Source organism: Neolamprologus brichardi, unplaced genomic scaffold (assembly GCF_056152115.1).
Source record: "Neolamprologus brichardi isolate AB-2024 unplaced genomic scaffold, ASM5615211v1 NODE_ptg000008l+_length_2720982_cov_1, whole genome shotgun sequence".
NCBI classification, from domain to species: Eukaryota; Metazoa; Chordata; class Actinopteri; order Cichliformes; family Cichlidae; genus Neolamprologus; species Neolamprologus brichardi.
This window is the reverse complement of record NW_028270135.1, coordinates 599,528-619,183: the sequence shown is the minus strand read 5'-3', so window position 1 is coordinate 619,183 and position 19,656 is coordinate 599,528. Positions and strand designations below refer to the sequence as shown.

Sequence of the window (19,656 nt, the reverse complement as noted above, 5' to 3'; positions counted from 1 at the left end):
TTTTTAGTTAGCACATACCTTAAACACTTAAAGCTGTAAGCTAATGATAGTTATATGAGAGCAGATGCGGCTGGTGCAATAAGCTGTACGTTTTACCTCCAATGGATGATGATCTGATTAGTCGACTGATTGCAAAAATAATAGGTGACTAGTTGACTATCAAAATAATCGTTTGTGGCAGCCCTAAATAATAGTAATAGTTTCAATGTGATGCAAATGATGCTGAACGACAAGCAATGAAATGCAAAAAGCAAAAATTCCTCATTTTAACATTGTCATAAAGTTCAGCGAAACACAAAGAAGAGGAGTAGAGGAGAAGAACATGTACTGTGTTAAAATCACAGCCAGGCATAAGAAAACAATTGAGTTTATTTGTCATTTGTCTTATTTATCAGTGTTTATTTTACATTGTGACAAAAGAATCCACACTTGATAGTCAGGCCTCATTATGATTATTATTAGTAGTGTTTGACATTTGTCAGAGTGTGGAAGGAGAGTTAAAAACAAATCCACAAATTATTAGTAAAACTACCGTTAAGACATCTACATAATGTCATTTACTAATCATATTATTAATGTATTTATTTATTTATTCATCAGCAGTCTTAAGAAAGCCGGGAGAGGCTTCAGGCGACTACGACGGGTTATTTTACGACATAAATTTTGCCTGGTTTCTACATTCAGGCCTGGGGGGGGGGGTTAAAAAATGATGATGTTTAACCACATTTCTGACTAAAAATAGACGAGCAATAGAAATGTATCTACGAGCAGTGTGTGAATATAAAGTATGACAACATTAAGCCCAAGCAGGCCCAGTTTTTAATAAGAAGACTCGTAACACAACCGCAGCAGTGATGATGTTGCTACAGTTTAAAAAGTCTGTCTGTACGCACAGCAAAGAGCAAAGAGCTGTTACAGAGACATTGACCTCAGGGAGAGACGAAGAACATGTTTTTCCCAGTAAAACCGTCACTGTTTGGGGTTGGAGCAGGCCACAGGTCAAGGCTTTTGTAAGATATACAAATAAAAGTTTTTTGCAGACCAATAAAAATGTACACGAACCAGTAAAACTGTGAGGCGCTGACAGATGTGACAGATGCTCATTTAAACCATTAAACATTGTAATGTCTGAAATGGAAACCCAGGAGCAGACCTGTGTTTTTATTATTGCTCATTAAAAAAGATTATTTATCAATAATTGCTGCTCTAATCTCAATCCCATGTTGCTTTGTTCTCGAGTTCTCTCATTCACAGATGTGTGTGTCCACACCACGTGCCGCTCGCAGTACCCCACAGCCTTTTACAGCTGTAGTCTGTGGTTTGCATGGTCCCTCATCAAGACCAGTTTAAATGGGCTGGTTCTCCCTACCTGTCATCAAAGGGAGTTTTTGCACCTGTAACTAACTACTGCAGTGTTTTTTTGCAGGTATCTGCGGCTGCATTTGGAGTCTCCCTTTCAGGGGACAAACTTCTGAGGCTGATGCTGTCCGCTCGAGTAATGCTGCCTGTGGTCACTGCTGCTACGACTGCTAATTCATTTGGAAAACAAGTTTAAATTATGAGCATTACCAATAGTTGCACACACAATGGCAAAGCTTCGGTTTCCTCTCCTACAGCAGCTTTTGACCTTCTTTTCATCATTTTGTATCACCTCAAATGTTTAGAACAGAGCTCCACATATTTCGGGCATTTACACACATGTTCATTATTGTTATGCAGTCTGAACGCTCTCTGCCTGAGTCCATCTAAAATGCTCCTCTCTGACAGGACCCAGCAAATCTGCCATTTTTAGCGTCTGTAAGAACAATGGCATAAATGTTTTATGCTTTAATGTTTCACAAACTAAAAGTGAAGCTGGCACTCTAGAAGCCTTATGTCTTCTAATTATGTATATCAGTGTTTATAGACAGGTTCAGCCTTGTGATTCTGTGGTGGACTCATTTAAACTTCTCCTTTTTATGTTGCTGCAGAAACAAACTAAAGTAAAAGCCGGCCTACAGCACATTGTTGGGCCATGGTCACTTTCTGCTCCATATCATGTTTGGCTTCAATCACATAGCTGGTGCAGAATAAGACAGTTTGAATATTTTGACTTGTTTTTAGTTTTCCGGCCCCTCGTGCCAATAATTCCCTCCGTCCATCTTCTTCCAGCAGCCTAAGGAGAGAAACCCAGACCCCTCTCTCCCCGGCTCCAGCTTATCCAGAGGATCACCAAGGCGTTCCCAGGCCAGCTGAGATAATCCTGGGTCTGCCCCGAGGCCTCCTCCTGGTGGGACATGCCCAGAGCACCTCACTCAGGAGGCGCCCAGGAGGCATCTTTATCAGATGCCTGAACAACCTCAGCTGGCTCCTTTCGATGTGGAGGAGCAGCGACTCGACTCTGAGCCCCTCCCGGATTGGCTGAACTCCTCTCTGAGGGAGAGGCCAGCCACCCTTTGGAGGAAGCTCATTTCTGCCGCTCGTTCTTTCGGCCATGCCAGTAATTATTTATGAGTTTTAGCAAACATACAGCATGTTACTGTCCAACCAACAGCTCATGGCACAAAAGCCTACCTCTGTGGATCCAGTAAAAGCCACCTTGTCGACATCCATGTGCCTTGCAATGGCAGCACCAGCTGTTGGTCCCATGCCAGACAGGATATTCACAACACCTTCAGGAAAACCCACCTGCAAACAGAACCAAAGCTTAGTAAAACCTTTTTTGTGTTTACAGTCACATCAAAAATACTTTACTCTCTCTTTCAATAAAATTTAACACATCAGGACATTTTTTAAATCATGTAGTCCTCACCAGGTCCTATACGATTTAAATACAACTCAGATGAATAACAATACACAATGTGTTAAACCTCGTCATTATTGATCTCCCAAAACTGAAACAAAATGCAGCAGCAGTATGTAGGACGCCCCCCCGGGTTCAGCAGCGAGTCGCAGCGATGGTTTCTCTGTGAATAATCTCACATCACCCCCGGAGGAACTTTACTCGCTCTTCTTTACAACAACACTTTAGGTCATTGAGCTTTGTGGGCATTTGTTTATGCACAGCTCCTCGAGGGTCCCAGCACAATATTGCAGTTGTAGTAGTTTCTGTTGTAGATTTCCTGCTGTGCTGGGATCCTCGTCCTGCTGCTCGATCCATTTTGGCTCACTGACAAATGGCCGCACATTTGACTACTGAGGTAGTTAAAATAAGCTCTGCAGTGTCCTGGCCCCTCTGGTAGATGACATTAAACCTAATTCTGTTATGGGATGGCTGTTGGAGAGCATTCCTCCCTATAGTGGTACCAAAGGTTGTATTTCAGCTTCCGAGGAAATCACACCTCCCAGACTACAGTGTGTGCCAGCGCTGGAGAGGAGATTCTCAGTCAGCCGTTGAAGGCTGGGTGGGAGTTTGCTCTTTGTCACCACTGGCTCATGATTTCATGGATTGAATCCTATCTCTCAGAGAGGTCGTTTTCCGCAGCCATAGGGCAGCACTCCTCGGCCTCTGCCCACATTCCCTGTGGCGTTCCTCAAGGATCTGTGCTCGGCCCAGTTCTTTTTTCCTTGTACATGCTGCTGTTGGGATTAATATTTAAAGAATATAACGTTTCCTTTCACTGCTACGCCGACGACATACAAATTTATTTCCCTTTGACATCGGATGTTTCTACTTCTCTGCGAGCCCTATTTGACTGTCTAAGTGAGGTCAAAACTTGGTTATCACGTCTCTCACACTGAACCAGGATAAGACAGTTTCAGTTTTTGATAGTCACACCCCGCTGGAACAACTAACTGATGCCTTATCATGCTCTTATCACTTCCAGATTAGACTACTGTAATTCCCTCTACTCGGGCCTCCCACCTTCCTCTATTCTCCAGCTCCAGTTAGTTTGAAACGCAGCTGCGCGTCTCTTAACTGGTACTAGAAATTATGCCCACATCACACCAGTTTTAGCCAACCTGCATTGGCTCCCTGTTGATTATCGTATCAATTTCAAAAATTCTCTTGCATACCTTTAAAATTTTAAACAATTTGGCTCCCAGCTATCTATGCAAACTCCTCTATTTGTATATCCCTAATAAGGCACTTGATCTTCCAATCAAACGCTCCTGACGCAACCGAGGTCTTGTCTGAAGTCCAGACTCTGGAGTAACCTCCCTCCTTACATTCGTTCCTCCGAGTCCATCCAGTCTGGCTTTTGATTCAAACTAATATGTTATTTTGTTGCTAGTTATGTTTTTTTTACCCATATTGTTCATATTGTTTCCTGCCCTCCTTTTAACTGTTTCTTTTTTATTCTGTCTTATGCTATTGCTCTGACCGACTGTGAAGCACTTTGGGCAACTTTGTTGTTTATTATGTATAGAAATAAAATTTGATTTGAATTTCAAGGCAGCAGCCAGAGGATCAGAGGGCTTCAGGTTCAGCAAGCTCAGGATCTTATCTCTGCTTTTTGCTCATGATGTGCTTCCTTTGGTTTCATCCAGCTGCAGCAGACAGCTTGCAGTGGGGCTGCTTGCAGCGCTGCAGCGCTGCATCTCTGCGCTGGCTTTGGAGCACCTGGTGGACCCAGAGGAGGTGGCTGGCTGACGAGGTCTATGTTGCAGTGTTCTGGGCCCAGACCAGGTTAAGATGCACAAAAATATTTATGGATATTTTGGGGACTTCTTTTGATTTTACAACACATTTCTCTACATTATGTAACAAGATTTCACAATTTAAGTTGATAACAAAGAAACTACATTTGTGATGACTAATACTTTGCGATTACAAACTGGAACATACCTCTTTGATTAGGCTGGCTACATAAAGCGCAGTAAGCGGCGTCTGCTCTGCGACCTTCATCACCACAGTGTTACCAGTTGCCAGGGCAGGGCCAAGTTTCCACGCCTGCATCAGCAGAGGGAAGTTCCACTGCAGGAGGAGACAATTATAAGTAAAGATCATTTGACACTTCACCTATAAAATATCCACATCCTGCTTCTATTAACGCTTCTGTGACAAAGGAAATCACCCATATCGTTTCTACTAGTGATGGAATTTCCAGCTTTTTTTAGAGAACCGGCTCTTTCGGCTCCGAACCGGCTCTTCAGGTTGTCTTGTTGCTTTAATTAATTTATTATTAACAATAATAGAAAATTATGCACAAAAGGAATTACTAATGTAAAAAAAAAAAAAAAAAAAAAAGTTTTATATTTTAAAAATATATACGGTGGCCCCCTAGAGACAAAGCACGTACAAACTCCAAAACACATTTCTAGCTTTAACTGAACTTCCAATCAGAGCTACCCCGATCACTTAAATTACACAATTGGAAGCATGAAAGCATGTGTGTATTGTTTGTGTATTTATACACAAACACTCATATATATTCAAATAATTTAAAAAAAACTTACATTTACCTGTTACTACCACACACCAAATCCGGTCGTTGGTACTTCCTGGCTTGTGTAGCCACGAGGTAACAAAAGCTCAACACTGCGCTGAGCATCCTGGAGCACTTCTGTTGTGTTTTGGAGTTTGTATGTGCTCTCACAATTTTCTGTAATTAACTGCGATTAATCGCAATTACTTGATCAATAGCCGAGTTGCAATTACTTTTTTTTTTTCCAATCTTTAATTTAACCTCCTATGACCCAAACTTTCGTGGCATTAATTTAAATTTCTCTTTGATATTTGGGCTGATTGGAAGCTGATGACTGTAAAAACAAAGAATTACCTGATTTTTTATTAACTGATTTTTGGTTCTGAGAAAAATGAAATCAACATATGAAGATGTAGTTTTAAATTTCAATAGAACAGTGGCAGGATAATGTCCTCATGAGTGGATATCAGGCTGTTGTAGAGTAAAATTTTGGTAGACAACCCAAGATGTGATGTCCACATTTGAAAACGCCATGTCCCAGGAGGTTAAGCTTGTAACTGACATTTATGCAATATAGTGAAGTAAATGCAGAATAAACACAAAGAATGTGTTGGAGTTTGTACGTGTTTTGTCTGTAGGGGCCTCCGTAAATATACTTTTATTTATTCACATAAAATGTAATAGATAAATCATATAATACAAAAACCAACTTTTAACTATTTAAATTTTCAGCTTTTTCCTTTTAAACAAATTTAAAATGAAACAACACAAAACACTGCAAACCACAACACAATTAAACATAAATTAAAAGATGCACCTTCTCTGTCATGATGAAGGCCTGGGATGATTTTTTGGGAGAGTGTTTTCCTGCTTGGAATTGCATACATATGATTCACTGCATGAATAAACTTTCTGAATCCTTTATCATCCATAACTATATACCTTTCTAATGTGACGTTGTTGTCCCTGGCTCTCCCTCCTGCTCTGTTCCTGCGCTACTGCGACTGTAACTACCCCCCCCCCCCCCCCCACTCAGCGCAAGCCCCCTTCTCAGGTGAGGAGTGAAGCAGAAAAAAGTGCGACAGAGAGGGTGAGAGAAAGACAGAAAAACAAACAAAAACCATCCACGGCTCCCAATAAGGAGCCGGTTCGCGTCGATCACTTCATAGAGCCGTTTCGTTCGCCATCGACACATCAGTAGTCTTTCCTAATATTATCAGGACTTTTGCAGGCTTTAAACGGCCCTTATCTACCAGGAACCAGAGCAGTAACTGTTGTTTCAGCATTAATATCCAATAATGCTGTATCTGTATAGTTATATCTGGTGTATCGTGGTCTGGCTCAGCTGCAGGGGAGGGGTGGTACACTGGGTTCAGGGGGCAGTGCCAGGGGGGCTGGCAGGCCTCCCCTATTTCAGTAGCATGCTGGGACCTGGGAGAGAGAGGAGCTGGACGGTCTGCTGTCCAGACGAGCAAACAGAGCCAAAGAGCAGTCTGTGACCCTGCAGCTACTGGAGGCTGCAAAGGGCAGATTATAAATACATGGATCGCTGTGCGTATCTGCAGAGCTCAGCTGAGGATAAAACTACTTTGTGTCTTTCAATCACAGGATAACCGAGTGACATTTAGCTTGTTACAATTCTGTAGCAAAAGCTGTTACAAAGATACAATCATGTAAAAAAGTCGCACAGCCTCCGTCAGCGCTCAGATTGTTCTCATCAGGACGGAATAAAAACATGACCTGGTCCTTTTTAGGTTTGACCCTCTTCATGTCTGTTGGTGCACGCCGTTCTGCACAACACGCCAAACTGTGACCAAGTGCAGAACCTGTTTTATCAGCAATAACTTAAAGTGATACAGAAATTATGATGTCATCAGTTTCTCATCTCACTGGACTTTTTTTCAGTCAAGTCTTGAAATTTTTTTAGATGCAACTTTTTAAATGTAAGCCACGTTGCCATGGTAACCCTTCCAAAACAGGTGATACTTGCTCCTTTATCTCTTAATCATGATGTCATAACTTAGCGTTTCACATGCCTGCTGAGGCATTCATTTCATGCCACAGAGGTCACAGGTCACTCTGCAGGTGGAAATATGTGAAGCATCTTTCTTCTTCCTTACCGGTATGATCTGTCCACAGACTCCGACGGGTTCGTGTCTAGTGTAGCAGAAATAATCTCCATCGATGGGGATGGTCTTTCCCTCCCATTTGTCGGCCCAGCCTGCATAATATCTACACAACAGAAGTGGACTCACACACTGCGGGTTGGATAAGAAGGCAGCTGAATGCTCCAGTAAGAAATAACAGGGAAATGATTGCACTTTGAAACGCTCTAAAACTTTGTTGTGTGTTTGTTACCTGAGAACTTTCACTACTGTGGGCAGATCCACTGCATAGGCAACAGCATAGGGCTTCCCATTGTCAAGGGTCTCAAGCTCCTGTGGAAACACAACAGTTTCACAGGGTATATGAAACATTGAAATAACAAAAGTGCAACATCATGAGGCTGCAAATGTCGTGTAAAGGAACAATGACTAATGCTGCGTTTGTGCTATCTTTACAGGCTGCAGGGAGCGGCTGCAGATAACAGCAATGCTACCCAAGCTGCAGTCAATCATCAAACCCTGATGTGTGAACACAACAGATCACAGTAAACGATAAAACAGTCCAGTGTGCCACGGGAACACGGGCTTCTTAAGGAAGTATTTCAGAAATGAGAGCGCACAGAAAAAATGACACTTATGCTGTGTACTGTTTCATAACTGAAGTGAAAAATAAAGAACATTTGCTCTCGTGACCAGATGGTTGTAGACAAACTGTTGCCACATTGGCTTGTAGAATATTTTCCCAGTAATCCGATCATTTATTCCAGTTAGTTTGTTGAGTCACAAACTTCATTCTGAACGACAGCTCTTTAAATCCCATCATTATGATGCCTGACACTAACGCAGCATAGCGGTGGATGTAGCCGACGCCAGTGTGCGCTACATTCTCAGTCCCGAGATCTGGAAGACGTCTAAAAGTTATTTCTGGAGATCAAGGTGCTACCAACTCTTCTCACAAGAATATTCAAAGTTTCATGATTGCAAATATATGTAATGTATCAACGAGGATTAAATGTCTGCTCGTGCGGTCTCAGTGCGCTGAGCGGGCGGCCACATGCCATACGGCTGAGGACGGCCCCTCCTCGCTCTGCCCCACGCTTTCCTGTCATTTCTTCACTGTGTCCATCAAATAAAGCTGAAAAATGCCAAAAGATATATTTACAAAAGTTTGCTCATGCACGACTATCTCAGAAAAAGCCAAATATTTCCATCACATGACTGAGGTCACGATGAACACAGAGAGGTAAAAGAAAAGCTGCTTTCAGAGTTTCAGCCTCTAATAATCACTCACAGCGAGGTACGCAGCATCTCTCTCTATAGCATCAGCCAATCTGTTCAGCAGCAAGCCACGATGAGAGGCATCCGTCCGTCGCCACGGTGATCCCAACCTGAAGGCATTACTTGCTGCTTTCACTGCCTTCTCCACATCTGCCTGGAAAGACAGCAGTGCAGGGTTAGCCGAGTTAGCTAGGAGGTGTTTATAAAGTAATGCAGCATCAAACACTGGTTAGGGCCAAGAAAAGCCAAATGAAGGAAGTCGTGTGCATTCAAATTGTGGTCAGTAGCCAAAAACCATCAATTAAGGTACAAAGAATAATTCACCTCTTTTGATTGATCCATCAATATTCATATGATACTGTAAATCAGCGGTACTCAACCCCCAGGCCTCGGACCGGTTTTCAGCGTTATTTTGTTATCGTTTACTCGGTTTTCCTGGGCCTTTTCACGTGTGTTATAAATAAATCTTCTTTTTTTCGGTACCGGTACTAGTTTTATTTTGTTGTATTTATCCGCGACACCTTAAAGGCCGGTCCATGAAAATATTGTCGGGCATAAACCGGCCCGTGGCGCAAAAAAGGTTGGAGACCGCTGGTGTAAATATCCACAACGAAAGAAAAAGCATTTACAATCAAATAGAAAAGACAAAATTGAGACTAATACAGATTTATATCGTGCCAAATCACAACAACAAAAGTCTCAGGACACTTTATGTTGTAAAGTAAAGACACACAGAAACAACAACCATCAAACGACCGCCTTTGAGCAAACACCCGGCAGAACCAGGCTCAGGGAGGGGCAGCCATGGACGGGAGTGTGGGGAGTAAGGACCCACATCAGCTGATTCAGATTGGTGGCAGTTTTCAGTTTCAGTTTTCAGTTTTATTTGTCATATGCAAGTTAGCACAGGGTCAACATTGCAATGAAATGTGTTTGACGAGCAGCAGTCACTCAGCAGCATGATACAGTAGGAGAAAATATAATAAAATATAATAAAATAAAATATAAAAATAGAAAAATAGTAAGGAGCTAAATATTAGAGAGACATGGTAAAAGAGAAAAGATGACTAAATATATATATGTATCTATAAATATAAATATGTGTACACTAGTGATTAAATAAGAAAATCTTGAAGAGAAATATGACGGAGGGCAGATGGGATATTGCACAGGAATGAGCAGCAGAAAATTACAGTATTGCACTTTAAATATAAATATCAATGACAATAAAGTGAAGTGAATGGCAGGAAGCCTCGTGCCAGTGATGTGCTCTGCTGCCTTCACCACCCTCTGTAGTGCTTTACGGCTGCTGGCAGAGCAGCTTCGTACCAAACTGTGATGCAGCTCGTCAGCAAGCTCTCGACTGCACACCTGTAAAAATTTGAGGTGATGTTGGCGTTCATGCCAAACTTCCTCAGCCTCCTCAGGAAGTAAAGCCGCTGGCGAGCTTTCCTGATAGCAGTGTCTGTGTGAAGGGTCCAGGAGAAGTCCTCGGTGATGTTGACTCCAAGGAACTTGAAGCTGCTGACCCTTTCGACCTTGACACCGTTGATGTGGATGGGCTGGTGTTCCCTGACTGGTCGTTTCCGGTAGTCCACTATCATCTCTCTAGTTTTGCTGATGTTGAGAGTCAGGTTATTTTCCAGGCACCACTCGTACAGCGCCATCACCTCCTCTCTATAGGCCGTCTCATCATTGCCTGTGATGAGGCCTATGATGGTTGTGTCATCAGCAAACTTGATGATGATGTTGGACTCGTGTTTAGCAACACAGTCGTGTGTGAACAGGGAATAAAGGAGGGGGCTAAGCACACAAGCCTGTGGCGTACCTGTGTTTAAGATGAGTGATGAGGAGGTGTGCTTACCAACTCTCACCACCTGGGGCCTGTTTGAATCCATCTGCAGATCGGTGTTCCCAGCCCGAGGTCGACGAGCTTCGTGGTTTCGAGGGGATGATGGTGTTAAATGCCGAGCTGTAGTCGATGAAGAGCATCCTTGCATATGTATTCCCTTTTTTCAGGTGAGTGAGGGTGGTGTGCGTTGCCAGGGCGATGGCATCCTCCGTGGCTCTGTTTGTCCGATAGGCGAACTGAAGAGGGTCCAGTGTGTCAGGGAGGGAGGAGCAGATGTGACCTTTGACCAGCCGCTCCAGGCACTTCATGATGACTGATGTCAGTGCAACAGGACGGTCGTCATTCAGACAGGAGACCACTGATTTTTTGGGAACGGGAATGATGGTGGATGCTTTGAGGGACGTGGGGACCACTGACTGCCTCAGGGAGAGGTTGAAGATGTTGGTGAACACCTCTGCCAGCTCGTCTGCACACACTCTGAGTAGCCGGCCTGGGATGCCGTCTGGTCCTGGAGCTTTGTGAGGATTTACCTTTTTAAAGGTCCATCTCACAGCTTCTGTTCTCAGAGTTAAAGTTGCAGCCTCACTGTCCTCCTGAGGGTCGAGGATCTGCTCTCTGTTGTCTGCATCAAAACGAGCATAGAAGTTGTTGAGCTCGTCTGCGAGAGATGCAGTGGGCTGAACACTGACTGTGTTGACCTTCTTGTAGTCAGTGATGCAGTCAGTCCATCCCACAGTCGCCTGGTGTCAAAGCTGTGGTAGCTGGACTCCATTTGGTCCCTGTAGTCCTTTCTGGCCTTTTTTATGGACTTTCGGAGGTCATACCTGCTGCTTTATAAGCATCAGCATCCCCGGAGTTAAAGGCAGAGGTCCGCACTTTTAGCTTGGCGCGAACGTCTTTATTTACCCAGGGTTTCTGATTTGGATATATGCGGACAGTGGTTTTTGTGATGGTATCATCCATGCACTTTCCAATATATCCAATGACAGAGTCTGTGAGTTCATTGATGTTGCCATCAGCTGCATCCACAAATATCTGCCAGTCAGTTGTCTCAAAGCAGTCCTGCAGGACCTCCTCAGCCTCACTGTCCCATTTGTAAATAACCCTGAAGCTGGTTTTTCCTGTTTCAGTCTTTGTCTGTATGCAGGCAGCAGCAGGAACAATGGTCTGCCTTACCAAAAGCTGGGCGGGGGAGGGGTTTGTAGCACTCTTTGAATGGAGTGTAACAGTGGTCCAATGTTTGATCACCTCTTGTGGGGAAGGAGATGTGCTGATAGTATAGGACAAAAATAGCGACGCAGCTTAGAGCAGGGATGTGGACATTTACTTCTGCACACAAGAGGACGAGATAAACAGGCTCCAGGACAGAAACGACCGCGCTGTGCTGCTAACACAACTTCAGTTCTTTGCAAGCGTCTGCTAAGACAGCATGCTAACACTAAGCTAGCCAAGAAGCCAGAGTCAAAGCTGGGTGAATGGCGACCCCAGCACCCTGACCCTCGATCTCAACAGGTAACAGGCAGATGAGCAGTTGGGCTGCAGCCTCCCATTCTACCTGTTCACATTTCTACAGCAGAATCACCGTGGTGATCACTTTCTTGTGCTGGTTTTCATTTTTGCTTCATGCAATCAGCAACAGTTTCATTAAATGAAGGCATGTGGTACAAACCCCACTCATAGAGATGATCATATTTAAGCAACATTAATTAACAGTAGCTTCTTTGAAGAAATGGGATCTAATAGACACATTTGGAGGAAGTGATTATTGACGCTAACTCAGGATCAATCAAAGAGAGACTCTATTTAAATATCAATAGTGCTGCAAGTAGCTGTGAGTAATGACATGTCTGTGAGATGATGAATATTTTTTCTCCAATTGTTAAAACTGTATTTGTGAAGAAATCTGTGAAGTTGTTACTAATTAGATTAAATGAATACTCAGCTCACCACAGCTCAACTCTTACTCTGCCTGGATACAGCGCTGAAGAGAAACCTGGGGTTTTTCTTCCAATAAGTGGGGCGACCGTGGCTCAGGGTTGGGAAGCGCATCTGTAACCGGAAGGTTGCCGGTTCGATCCCCGGCTCGGACAGTCTCGGTCGTTGTGTCCTTGGGCAAGACACTTCACCTCCCGCCTGCTGGTGATGGCCAGAGGGGCTGATGGCGCGATATGGCAGCCTCGCCTCTGTCAGTCTGCCCCAGGGCAGCTGTGGCTACAACTGTAGCTGCCTCCACCAGTGTGTGAATGTGAGAGTGAATGAATAGTGGAATTGTAAAGCGCTTTGGGTGCCTTGAAAAGCGCTATATAAATGCAATCCATTATTATTAGTAAGATGTCCTATATTTACAAAGGGCTTCTTTTTACAACAATAGACACCTTTCCAGGCGAACTGACAATCTAAATGAGTGAGATCCCATCTCCTCTCCACCTTACAGGAAAGTTGCTTTAAGGAGTGTTTGAGCATTACAGCAGGAGTCAAGTACGTCTGATTTTAGGCTCTGTTTGCTGTGAGGATGTAACACTGTTAACCAGATAATCAACTTATTTGGAAGTAGATGATCAGACATCAAATGTACACATAAATGTAAAGTCATAAGCACTCCGCATGACTCAGCAGCTTGTTTGTTCAGATGCAACTTTGCAAACCTCGTCCATGCTGCCACGTTCTTTTTGTTTTATTAGAGAAGAGAGTTCCTGCTGGAAAACCCTCCACACAAGCACTTTTTCACTGTCATGAACTTTAATATTTAACATGCTCACTGACCTCTGTAGACCCCAACCAATCACAGCAGATGGCCCCGCCCCTCCCTGAGCCTGGTTCTGCTGGAGGTTTCTTCCTGTTAAAAGGGAGTTTTTCCTTCCCACTGTCGCCAAAGTGCTGCTCATAGGGGGTCATATGATTGTTGGGTTTTTCTCTGTATCTATGAAGCGCCTTGAGGCGACTTTTGTTGTGATTTGGCGCTATATAAATAAAATTGAATTGATTTGAATAGAGTCTGACATGTATTCTTGGGTTTCTCACAATTGGATCTGAGCAGTGGAGCTCTGACAGAGACGTGACCACCTTCAGTAATTTTTATAAAGCTGCTGGGACAAAATATGGACCACAAGCCCCCAAAATTCCTAGTTTCTCTTCATATCTTAATGTTTCCTTCATGGATAGATGATCCACGCAGTACTGGCTGTCATAATGGAGTAATGTTTTATCCACCAGGGTAGCAACTAGGTCACATGACTGAAAACTATGAACACTGTATGATAAAATAAGTTTTCATGGATGGATGTGTTATTTCATAAGAACAAGACTAGAATTTTATTTTAAGTCCACCCTGAGTAGCGTCCCAGTGCCCGTGCATGTTGAAGAGGCAAATGTGTCAGGGCATCCACGCGGTCACGGACTACAAGGCCCCACCGTGTAAGCGTGTTACCGACACCTCTCTTCCAAATGTACTTAACACATTCTACGCCAGGTTTGAGACCCAAAACAACGAGCCAGCACGGAAAACCAGACAGCCAAGCGCTGTCCCTGACTGCAGCCAGCGTGAGAAGGACTCTCGCTGCGGTCGACCCACAGAGAATATACCTGGACGTGTGCTCAGAGTCTGTGCTGACCAGCTGACTGATGTCCTAGCAGACGTCTTTAACAACATGTTAGTGTTCAGGCCAAAAAGTTCAATCTGTGTTTCATCAGACTGTTATGTGACTTTTACTGAGGAGTGGCTTCCATGTGGAGTGCTGTAGAAATGGCTCCTTCTAGATGATTCACCTCTCTGCAGTCCAACACTGGCGCTCTGTCAGAGTGACCATCACCTCACTGACTAAGACCTTTCTATTGGTCAGATTGGCTGGACGGTCAGTGTCCCGTGAACTCCCATCGAGTCATTGTAGAAACATCTGACAGATAACCAGTGGAAACAGAAAGCACCTGAGCTCAAGCTTGAGTCTCAGGTAAAGGCTGTGAATACTTCTATTATATTTCTGTTTTTCATTTTAAATAATGTGTAAGTATATTAAGCAGACTTTTTTCACTCAGTGGAACAAGTGAAGCGCTCTGAATACTTTCAGGATTTCTGCATATCTGTAAGCATGCACTGATTTTAATCACAGAAAGTTTAAAAATACAGACAAGTCATCAGCTACCAGTCACACAGCCTTCTGACGAGCAACTGTAGCCATACTCGAGTCCTAAAAATCCTCCACACTATTATAATGTTTTTACATGGATCTGAGAGTTTGCTCTTCATCGGGTTCATCAGCAATCACTGCTGCTCCCAGTTACAGAGAACACTGTGGTTTTTACAAAGCTCCAATACGAACTAAATATGGACACATAAACATGTACCTACAGTAAGCATATGCTAAAATCATTATGGTCAGTGCAGCCAGCACTAAGCAGCTGCTCAGTGTCTCAGTTAAACTGCTGAGAACTGGTGATGGTGCAGCCTGAGCCTGCAAGTCTGAGCTCAGGGTTGATGATCCCTCAAAGACTGTACGGTTCATCACTTACAAGGTGTAAAAACAGCTGGGCAACAACGTGTCTGTATTTTATCTGGTTACACACAGACACACCTCTTTGCTACAGTAACAGTCCCACAGGTTAGTGGAAGAACGAAGACTTTAGATGGTTAACAACGACTGCAGGACATCTTTGTGTGTTTACCTTCACAGACTCTTACCTCATCAGCTTCTGCAACCTGACAGATGACTTCACCAGTTGCCGGATTTATCGTAGGAAACGTTTTCCCGCTCACTGCATCGTGCCACTCATTGTTGATAAAGAGCTGAAACATTAAAAAGGTCAGTACATCATTACAGTGCAGCGACTCTGATAAAGTAAAACACTCAATACTGTAATGACTGTAAACCACTGATTTCAAGACAGCCAACTGAATGTTTTAATAAAATAAAGACAAAGGTCTTGTTCTGTCAGACTTTAATATCCATTTGCAGATGAAGTCGATGACGACATTTTCCTTTTGTGTCTTTAAATGTAGCAGGATAAGGAGGAACTTCCACTTCTGTGATTTTTAAAAATGAATTTTGTTTTCATGCTTGACTTTTTATTGTGTTCTTAAAGAGCGTACACAAAGTCCGAACTGTCATTTACTGGTGTCTAACAGAAACAATGACACTGCCTGTGATATTGTTACCACTTTACCAACTAGCTTCCTAACATTAAGTGTCTCTGGGCAACTGTTGTTGTAATCTGTTGCTCACTAAATAACACAGAATTGAACTGAACTCTTAGTTAAACTTGAACACCAGCTAAATGCAGACAGACATGTACTACAGCCAGCTGCTGCACTGGCAGGTAAACGTTTATACCAAGGCTGCAACGATTCATCACGAAACTTCATCAAGAAACTCATCGAAGCCAATTCTTTGTGTTGATGCTGCGTTTAACGCACAGCTCTGACGCGCTGAGTGGTGACGATGGAAACACAACCATAGTTGGGTTTATGACTGAACGATCTCAGCAAATGATCTAATTACGATTTTTCAGGCAGATATCGTGATTTCAATTCAATTCACGATTTTCTTCAAATTAACCTTCAGCACAAATTTCACAGGGTACAGTAACACTAACTGTAGTGGCAATTCCTTTTGTTTGACAAATCAAACATCCCACAATTAAAAGTCCACGAGCCACTGCTGCACTGAGAAACTATTTCGTACGCAGGCAAAAGAAGTCCACTGTCCACACTTGAAAGTTGCGTTTTTATGGTTTATTTATCCAGTTTGGCAATAACAAGATCCTTTCTTTGTTACTTCCTGCTGCTTCTCCTGCTCTGGTAAACAACCATAGGCTCACCCCAGTGCATGCTGGTCCTATACCAGTCACTTTATTTATAGAAACAAAATGGCCCTACAGCTCTTATTGACTAATTTAACAAAGTAACATCAAACAAACATTGAAACAAAATATTAACCGACAAATAAACTTGTAAATAAACCCCAAAATATAAGTAAACTAACAACAAACTTTAACTCATTTCAAAATAATAAAAAAAAAGAACAAATAGCTCCAACACTAACAAACGTGACAGAAAATGACGTCATATCATCCAAAAATAATGCTGTTACTCTAATGTAGCAGGAAAACTAAAGGTAAGAAGTGCTTTCAAATGTATTTCTTAATAAGAAACATGCATGTAACTCTTTAAAGTTTTTGACCAATGGCAGTTATTACAGATGAGGAACTAAAGGGACATTTTTGACTGTCTGAACTTAAAAAATCTTTAATTGTGTGAAGTTAAACAAGAATCAAGTTGAATAATTACTAATTAGAAAAACAAAATTCAACAATTCCAACAAAGGAAAAAAACTCTGCTTTGCCACACATCAGTAACACTCCACGTTTCAGCTGTTACCGCGTGTTCTTTACACTCACAGCTGTGGGATGGTCACCTGGACAGTAGGTGTGGGAGGGAATCGCATATCTGCTGTGGGGAGGTTTGTATTTAGTGACCGTGTAACACACACTTGGCAGTGTAGCGTGTTATTGCATTCGTTACCTCCCGACGTCTTCAGCTGCTCGTATCACTGAGAGCGGGACACAAACGCTGCGGTGATCGTTCAAGCGTCGGTACGAGCTGGTTGTTGAAACTTTAGCACAGTGGCTGTTTCTGGTGCACGTCTGCAGCCTCAAACCCGGAGTACTCCCAAATGACCGACGTGCTGCTTTTGGGGATTAAATCTCAAACTGCGCGTCCGGTTCCGCTGAACACGTAAACATCTCAAAGCGCGAGCGGCCGGCTAATTACGATTGGTTAGCGTGTCCGGTAGCTTCTGATTGGTGAGCGTGGCAGGACGATAGAGACACGTGTTTGTGTGAAATTAATACATTAATGAATAACACTACAGAGCCTGTCCGTCGCGTGATCGCGGCTATGCGCAGGCATGAATAAAAAGTATGACAACATTAATTCCAACAAACAAACTGATAACACAACAGCAGCGTTGATGATGTCAGAGTGTATATGGATGCAAAAAGAGCACGTGCTCCAATCCTCCGACGTTTGTTTAACACAGAAAACAGATGTTAGAATAAAATCCGTGTTCACATCAGGCAGCTGCTGACAGCAGCCGTCCTCTACCGCAGTGACACAGTTCCAATGTTTCTGTGTATTTTTATGTGTAATATCTTTACGTATGTTGGTAAATAGACGTCAGTGAACAGGGTGTACAAAGGGGTTTATATAGAATTAAAACATTATCTGTTGTTCAAGTATATTTACAACTCTGTGTTACTTACATTATAACCAATCCGCTCCTTTATTAATAAAATATTTTTACAGAACTATTTTAATATTTGCTGCTGTGCTCTTGGCCAACTTACTCTTACAAAAGACATTTTTAATGTTAATGAGATTTTTTTAATTGCATAAATAAAGGTTATATAAAAGTCACTGCCAAAAACTGATTGCGGCTTCTACCTTGTTACATGAATGTTGTTTGTGGCTCAATATGACTTTATGTCATCCATGAAGGATGCATTTGACATATGTTTCACATATTATAGCCCAACAAGTTACTTATAGCAGTTTAAATACCAGAAATCAGTTTTTGTCACAACACCGGCAGCAAGCAGGGGGGAGCCTACATGGGGGCATGTGGTGTACTACACCACATTTATCAACTTTTGCAAAGTTGTGTTTTAGATTTCTTGAGAATTAAACTGAAATATTTTATTAATACTTTTTTAAAATAAATAAATAAATGAATGAATAAACAAAAGGGTTTGCAGACCAATAAAAATGCACTTGGGCCAGTAAACCTCTGTAAAGCACTTTGAGTTTGTGTATTTGATTTGAAATGACCGTACTGGAGATTGTTTATTTGCATTCAAGAAAATTCTTCTTCAAAAACTATAAAAAGATGCAGTTTGTTGTTTGTTTGGCAGTTGAACTATTAAAACATTGCAGTTTCTAAAATGGAAACCAAAAGTTAGGAGCAGGCTTTTATTGTGAAAAACCTACATTTCTCTCAGTGGAATATTTAGCATTGCTCTTTACTAAGACAAAAGTGTTTCTTATCTGATTAATGATGAAATATTTGATACAATACTTGATTACTAAAATAATGGACAGCTGCAGCTCTGCTTTGTACTGAGTCAGTCAATGATCAGTGATCAGCGCGTGAGCATTGCATTTTAAGGCAAAAGACAAGAAGGACCGCAGTAGCCTACCTTTCCTGTTAATTCGAATATATCATTGATTTCATCTTCTTCTCTTTGCTTTAATGTAAAGGTTACAGGGACCGTTCTGATACAAGAAACACGCCTGACCCGTGGATCTTCAGAGAGTCTCCATGAGCACAAGGACAACTTTTAAAGAGAGGAGCTCTTTTGACATTCTCAATCTTGGCCATCTCCTCCTCTGCGTCCTGCCTGTGAGCTCTGTCACTGCACACCATGCAGCAGGTCTCACTTACTACAGAGCACTGCGTGCAGGAGAACAGCTCAGCTGAGTGAAGAGTGAGTTTTCACAACAAATACTGGAGAAACAATAATCGTAACAAATATGAGACGTCCCGTACTGGCTGTTTCTGTCGTGCATAGATTAAATCTTCATGATCATGTTGTGAAAGCCCACGGACTCAGCGTGGCGCAGCGCTCAGAGTTATATAAGTGAAAGCTGAGTGTGACCTGTTGCTGCTTCACTGTTAGCTCTGTGAGCAGCTCGTCCCTCCTATCATAGCTCTGCATGCAGGCTGCCCTGGAAGCCCAGCACAGCGCAGTTTATACACTTTTATAGCGCTTTAATAGCGCCCCTATCACGCTGTGCGCGCACTTCTTGATTACGCAGTTGGCTAACATCCAACATCTCGTCAGCGCAGCAACAACCGCTGGAGCGACTCTACCTTGTTGTAGTGGACCTCCGGCTGGGTGCTGGGTGCTGGGATGGCGGCTGCAGAGTAGTGACAGACCGGCAGTCGTCTTAGTGTCGGAAGGCTCCGAGAAAGCACCGCGCGAAGCATGATTCCTGCTGCTGAACACCGAGACAGCGACCTGCAAACGAGTGTGCGCAAACACGGGAGAGGTGGGTGGAGGTCGCAGCGGCGGGGGCTGAGCA

The 19,656-nt window shown here is 42.9% G+C and overlaps 1 protein-coding gene and 1 pseudogene across 2 annotated transcripts in view; both read right to left on the bottom strand.

The window, feature by feature from the left end:
* The window catches only part of LOC102788134 (aldehyde dehydrogenase, mitochondrial-like), a 29,457-nt gene extending 9,811 nt beyond the window's left edge, over positions 1-19,646 (bottom strand). Inside the window, exons 1-7 of one of the 2 annotated variants that reach the window (XM_087837169.1) lie at positions 19,445-19,646; positions 15,259-15,363; positions 8,745-8,885; positions 7,707-7,786; positions 7,469-7,580; positions 4,769-4,897; positions 2,554-2,667 (exon numbers count right to left, since the gene is read on the bottom strand). In XM_087837169.1, coding sequence (XP_087693295.1) covers positions 2,554-2,667; positions 4,769-4,897; positions 7,469-7,580; positions 7,707-7,786; positions 8,745-8,885; positions 15,259-15,363; positions 19,445-19,561 — 798 coding nt within the window. In that variant the 5' untranslated portion in view covers positions 19,562-19,646. The remainder of the gene's footprint in view (positions 1-2,553; positions 2,668-4,768; positions 4,898-7,468; positions 7,581-7,706; positions 7,787-8,744; positions 8,886-15,258; positions 15,364-19,444) is intronic. The other variant, XM_087837168.1, reaches the window with a different exon arrangement.
* Positions 10,592-13,771, bottom strand: LOC148094769 (uncharacterized; annotated as a pseudogene).
* Positions 19,647-19,656: the final 10 nt, after the last annotated feature.